The sequence below is a fragment of the Hypanus sabinus genome, chromosome 14 (genome assembly GCF_030144855.1).
Source record: "Hypanus sabinus isolate sHypSab1 chromosome 14, sHypSab1.hap1, whole genome shotgun sequence".
Classification (NCBI taxonomy): domain Eukaryota; kingdom Metazoa; phylum Chordata; class Chondrichthyes; order Myliobatiformes; family Dasyatidae; genus Hypanus; species Hypanus sabinus.
Window position 1 is genome coordinate 65,550,577 of NC_082719.1, and position 11,059 is coordinate 65,561,635.

At 37.7% G+C, this 11,059-nt stretch overlaps 1 protein-coding gene across 1 annotated transcript in view; it reads left to right on the plus strand.

Annotated features, from left to right (window-relative positions):
• LOC132404830 (DEP domain-containing protein 1B-like) overlaps positions 1–7,294 on the plus strand; it is a 51,701-nt gene extending 44,407 nt beyond the window's left edge. The window contains exons 9-11 of the mRNA XM_059989352.1: positions 354–530; positions 715–897; positions 4,318–7,294. Of these exons, the coding sequence (XP_059845335.1) occupies positions 354–530; positions 715–897; positions 4,318–4,479 (522 nt within the window). The 3' untranslated portion in view covers positions 4,480–7,294. The remainder of the gene's footprint in view (positions 1–353; positions 531–714; positions 898–4,317) is intronic.
• The last annotated feature ends 3,765 nt before the right edge of the window (positions 7,295–11,059 follow it).

Below are 11,059 nucleotides of genomic sequence, written 5' to 3' on the forward strand. Positions count from 1 at the left end.
GCAGCATCTCTGAGGAGAAGCACTGTCGACGTTTCGGGCTGAGACCCTTCGTCAGGGTCTCGGATCGAAACTTCGATGGTGCTTCTCCTTATAGATGCTGCCTGGCCTGCTGTGTTCCACCAGCATTTTGTGTGTTGTTCATATTCTATGTCTATGTCTTTCCTTTCGGACTCCATTGCAGATTTTGTAAAGTGAGAGCAGAGTGGAAACGGGCGGGGAGCAAAAACATATTGCACAACTTTGTTTCAGAGAAATTTGCTTCACTCCATATTATCAGAAAAGCTAGGAACTTTTCAATTACCCTTTCCATTAAATGTATATTTTTTAAAAATCCTTTTCTTTTAAATTTGAAGATGATTCAAACCTTCTCTCGCTGTATCCTGTGCTCAGAGGATGAAGTGGATCTTGATGAATTATTTGCTACAAGACTAGTCAGTTTTATGATGGATCATTACCAGGATATTCTGGGAGTTCCTGAACACCTGCAGAGTGCTGTGGAGGAACACTTGGCTCACCTCCGAAGAGTTCAGGTATTTTGAAGACTTTGTGGTTTCAGGTGGAATGCAAAGCAACAGGACTTTTTCTGTTTGTAAGGAATGATGTTACAAAATATCCCCTTGTAATTTATTGAGAATTTGAGATTTATAGTCTCAAATTAAATACTCAACAGGCAGAGTTCTTAGCCGCATCTTTATCTTTATTTTCCTTCCCTAGATAAAGTATGCAGGTGCCGATGCTGATGCTACACTATCTTCCTGCACTTTTTGCCATCAGATTAGTTCTGAAGATTTTAAAGAGCCGCAGAGAAACATTCAAACTGCTTTAACAGCACAGCTGGAGGAAATGATAATTGATAAAAGCATGTCTTTTAAAGTGAAAAAGAAGAAATTAAAACAGGTAAAACAGCAAGATTTAGATTCTGTTACCCATTTCAGAATTTTATTACTTATTTAATGGAATACTTTGAAGCTTGTGTGTTGGTATTTTTTTAAGTAATCAATAAAAGGTATTTTTTTCACTCTGCTGTAAATTTCCAAGCTAAAAGAGGATGCATTACATACGATATGAAACAATAGTAATCTGACGTAAGGATGTACTGTGGAGAGCATTCTGATAAGCTGCAATACTGTCTGGTATGGGGGTGGAGCTACTGCAGAGGGTTGTAAATTTAGTCAGCTGTATTTTGAGTACTAGACTACAAAGTACCCAAGACATCTTCAAGGAGTGGTGTCTCAGAAAGGCCACGCCCATTATTAAGGACCTCCAGCACCCTGGCATGCCCTTTGCTCACTGTTACCATCAGGTAGGAGGAACAGAAGCCTGAAGCACACACTCAGCGATTCAGGAACAGCTTCTTCCCCTCTGCTATTCGATTCCTAAATGGACATTGAACCCTTGGACACTACCTCACTTTTTTAATATATATTATTTCTGTTCTTTGCAAGTTTTAAAATCGATTCAATATACGTATACTGTAATTTATTTATTATTTAGTTTTTAAATTCTTCTATATTAGGCATTGAATTGAACTGTTGCTGCTAAGTGAACAAATTTTATGGCACATGCCGGTGATAATAAACCTGATTCTGATCAGCCATTCAATCTGTTCATGGTGGATTGATCAGATTTTAGAATCCTATTCCTGCTTTCTTCTCACACTTTATTTTTATTTTAGTCTTTGGTATTATCTCAGATCCTTTAAGTTTGACTGCCTTCTGTAATAGGGAACTCTGTAGGTTCACCACTCTTTGGATAACAAATGTCTCCTCATTTTCCTCCCGTAATGGCGCATCATACCATCCTTGGGTTTTCACCCCTTAGTTCTGAGCTTCTCTATCATAGGAAAATCTTCCTTGCATTTAGTTGGTTTGCTTCCAAAGTTTCATTCTTATGTTGTTTGACTCTAGCGAATGCATATCCAGTCACCCCAATCACTTATCCAGTGTCAGCTCTGACATTACAGGAATCCATGTGATAAACCACCATTGTAGTTCCTTCATAGAAGAACATCTTTTCTCAGACAAAGAAGAAAACTGCACACATTAGATGTGGTCACATCAAGGCCCTTTGCAATTGCTGAGAGACATCTCCGCTTCTCCATTCAAACTCCAAAGAAATTGTGAATTGGCCTCCAAATCATTCCCTGTTTCTTGAGCCAGTTCCTTAAGTCCTGGAATGTAGACTATTGGGCCCCGAGGATCAATTCGTCTTCATTCCTATCAATTTCCCTTGTTCAACTCTGGTCTCTAAACGTTTCTGTGAGATTAGTTTATGTCCCCTTTTGTGAAGAGAGACCAGAAATGCTCATTCAATTGGCATGCTTTTTCTTTTTTCCCCATTATAAAATATCCTGTCTCTTACTGAAATGGTCTTGCATTAATCTTCATTTTTTTTCTCTCTTCCCCATACTGTAGGAGCTTTTACATTCTGTTTAGTTGCTTAAAGTTTGCTTGTGTACTCAGTTTTTCCCATTCCTAATTAAATTAAATTTTATGTTCTTCCTTGCTGAGTTTTAAACTATTCCAAGTTCTTTGGTTTGCTACCTTTATTTTCAGGCCAATTTCTATGTCTCTCCTAAAATCTAATTTTAATTCCCCTCGTTAGTCACAGTTGTCATCTTTCCCCTTCTGTTTTACTGCTTTAGACAGCTACTTCATTATTTGCGTATTTTCCAAATTTAGCAAACACCAAGCCTACAGCTCCCAATACACCCAGACCCTGCTTAACTCTGAGGATGAGTTCCTTCGAGGTGGAGTGCTATGTGGAATCATTATAACATTAAGTAAATAGACGTGTGCCTGATTTTTGAAAAATCAAACCTGAGATATATGATATATTATGTATACACTATAATTTGTGGAGTAACAAACACACAAATAGGCCTAATCTGTACATCAGTGGAGCAACAACAGGGAGAAGTAGCTGAGGGGCCTCCTCTAACTTTGGCTTCTTCTTCAAGTAGGCGTTGAGGTTCTTAACTTTCGTATCATGAAGCTGTCCTCGGAATCAGGAAATCATATTGAGAACGCCTCTCTTTGCCTTATTGTTTTGCTCCCAGTCAGGGTCATTATCGATGAACTGATCCTTGATTTGTGTAGTTGTGGCGATGCTAGTGCTGAGGAATTTTGCGGTGAGCTTTCTTGCTGGTGTTCCCTCTTCTCCATCCATGTCCTCAGACTCACCCAGATGTTGCTCGGCCAATTCTCGAAGCTCTTGGTTATTAAGGCTCTCTCCATGTGAATGCGGTAACTCTTCAACATCGCCATTATTAGAATCCTCTAATCTCACTTCATTGGCCAGTTCAACGATGTTTTGGATGACTGGTTCCGCCTGAAACCTAGGATGAAGTTGCGTAAGGCAAAGAGAGATGTTCTTTATACAATTTCCTGCTTCTGAGAGCAGCTTCATGAGCATAGTTCCATCTCTTACCAACAGAGCCATACCAACGCCTATTCTTTCGATCACAAAAATATATCCTTTGATGTTAAACTCCCAACTATGGCCTTCTTTCAGCCATGACTCAGTGATGCCCACAGTGTCATACTGACCAATCCCTAATTGCGCCACGCGTTCATTCACCTTATTCAGAATGCTATGTACGTTCAAGTACAGCACCTTCAGACCTGCATTCTTCATCAGTTTGAATTTTGCCTCTGTAGTACAGTTTAACCATATAACATATAACCATATAACAATCACAACATGGAAACAGGTCATCTCGGCCATCCTAGTCCGTGCCGAACTCTTAATCTCACCTAGTCCCACCTACCCGCACTCAGCCCATAACCCTCCACTCCTTTCCTGTCCATTAAACTCTATGTTCTGTCTGCATTTGCACCCAATCATTGCCTTGTCCTTGCTTACATTCAAGTTACACCCATCATCAACTTGTAAACACACTGGCTCATCCTCAGCTCTATCATCCTGGTTCCCATTCCCCTGCCATATTAGTTTAAACCATACCCCAACAGCTCTAATAAATCTACCCTCAAGAATATCCATGCCCCTCGAATTCAAGTGCAACCATTTTGTAATGGTCCCACCTGCCGAAGACGAGGTCCCAATTATTGAGAAATCTGTATACATCCTCCCCCGCCCTCCCGCTCCAGTTCTTCAGCTATGCATTTATCTGCCACCTCATTCTATTCCCATCCTCACTGTCACGTGGCACAGGCAGTAATCCTGAGATTACAAACATGTTTGTAATTTGTTTCATTGGAAGTTGCAGATTGCTTTAGCATGTTATGAATAAACCATTCATTATATTTGTAAAGTTATTCATCCTTGGATTATCTCATAAGCTATTTCATTTTTCAGTTTCAGAAGGCCTATCCTGAAATTTATAAAAATCGTTTTCCAACAACAGAGAGTGAAACGATGCTTTTCCCTGAAAAATCAAAGCTGAAAACTCACCTGATGTTCTTCACGATGAAGAAGTCATTCCAACCATTTCCTAGAACCCGGAGTTTCCGGATGTAATTTCCATTTCTCACCGGTGCTACTGTTATCGTGAGGATTTCTAGATTAATATCCTCATGTTTTCTCTGGAATTTGGGCATAGTTGCTAAGAATATTTTTGTATAACTTCTGTTGTTTGTAGTAGAATTTTCTAGATTTTGTTGTAATGTAAAACTGATTCTAAAATTTAGAAGACATTTATTCTACATACATTTCCAATGAATGAATTTATAAAGTTTCAATTTGATAACTGAGTGTTCATGTTGGACACAGTATTATTTAAAAAGTTATTGTGCATTTAGTATTGATGGTGAATAATGTTGGCACACTTTGAACACCACTTTCAGTGTTAATTTTTATGTTTGCTTCAATGGAATTGGAAAATTACCGGTAAGTCACCTCTTTAGGTGCACAGTTACAAGTATTTTTGGTATAGGATTGGCAATCTAGAGGCTGAATTGTAAATGTGAGTTTGAGAATTTGGTAATTTATCTGACACAAGAATATTTTACATGAAAAATATCAGATTGCCATTTCCTAAGTTTATTTTTCACTAACAGTCCTTAGGGAAGAGAATCTCGTTGCTGTGATTCCAGTTTATTGGAACTTGGGTAGTGGACTCGATATGTGCAGCTAAAGATGGCAATAAATGTTGCCTTGCAAAAATAAAATTAATGCAAATTTACTTTTGCAATATTTGCTGAAATTGATAAATATTTACATTGTGGATTCAAAGCACTCTCTGTGATTGTTATTTACGCATTAGCTTTCACGGGAATTATATTAGTAATCTTAGCTCTGTTGAAAGTAGATTGATTTGAATGGATTACTTATCCTTCCGGTCATATTACGTACCCGAGATAGATTCCACTCTTCTGTTACGGAAATCAATTGTTTAAACACAAGCAATCATTGTTTTGAGTTATTAACAGCAAATGACTCAAATTAACTGCAAAAACTGCTCCTAATCTGTCAAACAGCAAGGGTAAAATACAGTGGATGCTGGAAATCTGAAACAAAGACTCAAAATCCTGGAAAATAATTTATTTAGAAAGCATCTGCAAAATGAAATGAAATGTTTGGTTCAGTGAACATTTTGTCTGAACTGTTTTGATGAAACTTGTCCTTGTGCAGTTGTTGTTCATCATTTGACTACCAAGTGGTCAATGCTGAATGAATTGACATTTTAAATCCTTACCCTTGCTTTCCTCCTTTGGAGAAGCATCTACTTTACATCGTATGATGCTGAAAATTTCTCAAGTGTGCAATCTACAGTATTTAAAAGAGCTGCTGACAGTGTTTTAGTGCATTGCTGTGCTGTGCCATTTGATCTTCTTATGGTTCCATTTGGTAAAGAGAGTTGAAAATATTGAAGATCTGACAGCAGTATACCAATGTTGGTACAGTGGTAGAATTAATGGTAAGACCACTGATTATCTTTATTTACATAGTCTTTGGGCAGCAACTTCAGATGATCAGATATGAGTTGTTAAACTGATACTTCTCTAAGGTAGTGTCATATTGCTTTCTACTCAAGAATATTGATTGCCCTGCCAGTGTTGTATTTGCCTTACAAGTAAAGGGGCACAGTGTGGAAACAGGTCCTACAACCACCAAGTCCATGCCAAAGTATGAACTAAATTTAACTGGAGAAGTTTGGATTGGTCTTTTTCTCATTCTAAATTCTGGAATGAACATTAATGTAGGTGTGCAGGCTTGTTACTATAGAATTGCTTTTGGAAACGTAAAGTAAATTATTCTAATTTTCTGTCTCTTTTTAACCTCTCCTAAATTCAATTCCTTCCATAACTTTGTACAAGTAAACCCATGAATTCAATATTTTAATGGCTTTTTCAGATTCTGTGTTTATCACTAGCAATTCCTCAACCTATCAAGTGATAAAAACACATTTTAAAATTTTGATTCTGATTCAAGGCACCAAATACTTAAGAAGTGCTGTGCTTTTTGGCAGTAATTTGCACAAAAGCTCCATAAAAAAGCTGAGTGGGCAGGTGAAAAGTGCTGCGAGTAAAATCTGTCTCAATATATATTTTCCCTGCCTCTTTGTTATAGGAATCTGAGTGTCACAATGCACTGCCAACGTCCAAAAGGTTTGGTCCTACACTGGGAGATTCATGCAGAGTAACTGAAAGCTAAAATCATTACAATACAAATGAAATTCTGTGTAGGAAAAAAAATCTGCAATTACCAATTGAGTGCACAGACTTTGCTATGTTTTGCACAGTTGGTAAAAGTTATTACATAGGAATAATTTTACATGGTGCGATCTGATTTGGTAAACACTGTATACTGAAAGCTGCTGTTCAAGTCCTTTGTCTACTGTCATAGGTCAATCACTGAAGATATTCTATTGTTACATTCCTTTTTTGTTATATTTTGTATAAATGTATCCATTGTTTTATTGTTACTTCAAAGCTTACATGAAATTGTCCTCTAAGTTCTTTATCCATTTTTGTAAATTGCAAATATCTACTTTTTTCCTTAAGCTGTGCTTTAGCCATGAGATGGCATAGCAACTTCCTTCCAATCTTCTGACAATGTTCTCTGCTGCTGCTGGTCAGCGTGAAACGGTGTTCTACTTTAAACAAAATGCTCTTTTTAAAAATGAAAAAGAATTCTCTCTGTTGGGAACGTCTTCTTTGGAGTGTGCAAATTTACTTGTTTTCTGCTACTTGCTAAGTGTAATCTGTTAAAGTTCAATACTTATTAAAAAAAAGTATCGCTGCAAAAAAGTACTGTAACTATTGTTACTTTTGAGATTTTAAACTACTGAAACCTATGTAACCACCAAATATGTAATTAAATTTGTTTTCTAATCATTTACAAATCTCTGCACAACTTATTGTGTCCAATCATTATTGTTAACCAATGGCCTGAAGATGCATGGTTTCTGAAGACATATGGTATTGTTTATTTGTTTGTCTGTTTTTCCCCACTGGTTAAATTTTAAAATTACTTCCCTTTTTTTTTTGACTTAATTGACTCTAAAATGTCACAGTAAGCCATACAAGGGCTATGAGAGTCAGTTAATAAATGCCAGCGATGCCCATATCTTGGAAAAAATGCAAATAGATCAGGCACCTTCCATAATTTTGTAAACTTTGATCTCACAAAGAAGCTACAGAAAGTTGTAAAATTAGTCAGCTCCATCTTGGGAACTAGCCTCCGTAGTATACATAATATCTTCAGGGAGTGGTGCCTCAGAAAGGCAGTGTCCATTATAAGGACCCCCATCATCCAGGACATGCTCTTTCTCATTGTTACCATCAGGAAGGTGGTATAGAAGCCTGAAGACACACACTCAGTGATTCAGGAACAGCTTCTTCCCCTCTGCCATATGATTGCTAGATGGACATTGAACTCAAGAACACTACTTCACTTAGATTTCTGTTTTTACACCACTATTTTAACCTATTTAATATACAGCACATGTATGTACTTCCTGTAATTCACTTGTTTATTTGTTCTATATTATATATTGTGTTGTACTGCTGCCACTAAGTTAACAAGTTTCATGACTATGCTGATGATAGTAATACTGATTCAGATTTAAAGCAGTTATCTAGTAGCAGATTCCTGGCTGTTTTCTAATTCATGATGACGCAAGGCTAAAGACACTGTCTTACAGTGATTTGAATTTCAGTCGATTATGAGAGGTCTACATTAACTTTTTAAACAATGCACTACTATGCTTTAGGTTTTCTTCCTCCCCCCCCCCCCCCCCCACCCCGGCTGAATAATGAAGTTTGCAGGTCAGAACGAGGAACCTGATGGCACAGAATTGATTTTAAAGTGAATTGGTCTGACTGATCTCCAGGCACTGAACAGTCAGTTGTAAATAGAGTACTCCCAGCGGAATGTAGCAGTAAACTGCCTGAAGAAGCAGATATAAAAGCATTAAGATTCTTAATGAATATTTTCAGACAAAATTGGGCAGCAGGATGCAAATAGTGGTGTAGATATTCAAACGTTTGGTTACAATATGAGCAGAAGTGAGGCTTATTGTGGGATTTTCCAGCTGCTAAAAGCCTGTCAGTAATTGAGTGATGAAAATCAGCATGGACAGAATGCCAGAAATGGAGAAATTGACAAGATGGTGAGTGTGAAGCTGTGAAATGATTTGAATATAAATATATTTTAAAACTGATGCAATTGCATTGTGCCTTTAATGCTTTTTATTTCAAGGCATTTGACAGCAATGTTATCAGACAAAAAGTGGTAATGGGTCAATGTATACAATTTTTGGTGTGTTTTATATGTAAGCACAAATTATAAATTGAGTTGGTTATAATCTTGTCAGCTAATATTAGCTATCCAGTCTGGCACACTTTTTCCTTTAAAAAGATCATAGTCGCATGGAAACTGATCCTTTTTGCCTAACTCAACCAAGCTGACCAAGTTGTTTAGCTCAACTAGTCCCATTTGCCTATATTTGGTCTACTTCCATTTACCTGCTCAAATGTCATAATTGTATGTGTCTCTACCACTTTCTCTATTCGTTCCAATTCCTCACTACCTGTGGAGAAAGTTCTTTTTAAATTTTCCCTTCACATTAAACAATGTCCAGCAGTTTTGGACTTTCCTACCTTGGAAAAAGACATATAATGTTCTCTTAACCTAGGCCCCTCATGATTTTATAAGCCTCGAAGTCACCCTTTGGCTCTTGGGCTCCAGGGGAAATGAAGATTATCCAGTCCCTCCTTATAAATCAAACCCCTTTAATCCCAGTAACATCCTTGTAAACACATACAAACAAGTTGGATGAACTCAGCAGGTCAGGCAGCATCTGTTGACATGAACAGTCAACGTTTCTGAGTCCTGACGAAGGATCTCGGCCCGAAACGTTGACTGCTCATTTCAACGGATGCTGCTCGACCTGCTGAGTTCATCCAGTTTGTATGTGTTGATTTGACCACAGCATCTGCAGTGTCCTTTGTGCTAACATCCTTGTAAATCTTTTTTCCCCCTCACACTTTTCAGTTTGTCTTTTGAAAGCCATAAATGATCTTACAAGCATTTGTTATTCATGAAATGTAAATGTTTATAGAAATTGTTGGGTTTGAGGACTTGATCTTCAGAAACTTTCAGCAGTTAAAACTATTGGTGCACTGAAGAAGATGAGGGATTTAGTTATCTGTCTATCAAAAGATGTTAACTGGGGAATGGGAAGTGGCCCTTGTTCAGGGTCTCAATGTGCACATCCATTTTTGGAGATCAATGTTGTACATTGTTTTGTGTTGGATGTTAAATGTGAAATTAAACATCTATAGCTTCAGTGAAGAAGTCAAGGATGTTGTGGCAGGTGGTTTAATATGCTTCTATCAAGTGTTGTTGCATTGCAGTTCTACCAGAGTTTGTGCGACCATGATTCTGGAGTGGAATTAACAGAGTATATTTGACAGTTTTCCATGAATCCTGTGGTTAGAACTACAGTATTGTGATGTGAGAATCTGACAAAAGTACTCTGGCAATGAATGATGCAGCCTTGTTTGAGACCAGTCTGCACGTTGAAGATCTCAACCCACCACAAACTTTGTAGTGGTAGTAGTCCCTAGAAGCATGGATTTGGAGCATTTGTAGGCCAGTCAGTTCTTCAAAACTGCTCCATAATTGAATCTGATCTGATTGTAACCTCAACTTTGCATTCCCACTAATGAAAGTTAAATTTTTAGCCCTTTGCTTACCCAGTGTTTACATACCTACCTCTGCTTCAAATAATTTGACGACTCTTCCTAAAACAGATACAGGGTTCCAAAGGTACACGACTCTCAGAAAGAAAGATCGCTTCACCTGTTGCAAGATTTAAGCAGTGATTCCTAGCTCGAGACTAACCTAAATGAAGAAATATCCTCTCCACATCCACCTTGTCAAGACCCCAGGATCTTGTATCTTTCAAGTCAGCACCTTTAAGTCGTCTAAATGCCAGCAGGTACAAGTATGATTGGTCCAACTCTTCCTTACTGAGTAACTTGTCCATTTTGATAGCAGTCCAGTAATGCATTAATATCTTCACTTAATGTAATCTCATATGAAAAATGGTGATAGCTGGGCACACCTCAGCATCAAATGATGGCAGCCTAATGAAATTTACCCCAGGAAATGAGGGAGGCAAGGCAAGAGATTGCTGGGCCTTGATGGAGATCTTTGTTTCCTCTAACCAAGTTCACAAAGGATTATAGAACAGCCAATATTTTTCCTTTGTTTAAAAAGTTAAAAAAAAAGTGCAATCAGAATAACCCAGTAAATTATAGGATGATGAGCCTTATGTGTAAAGTAAACTTTCATTATCAAAGTACTTACATGTCACCATATACAACCCTAAGAATAATTTTCCTGTATGCATACTCAGTAGATCTATAGAATAATAACTACAACAGAATCCATGAAAGACCACAGAACTAGGGCATTCAGCCAGAGTGCAGAAGACACAAAATGCAAACACAAAAATAAATTAGCAATAAATACTGAGAATCTTGAGATGAAGAACCCTTGAAAGTGAGTCCATTGGTTGTGGGAACATTTCAATGATGGGGCAAGTGAATTGAGTGAAGTTATTCAAAGCCTCTTGGCTGAGGGGTAG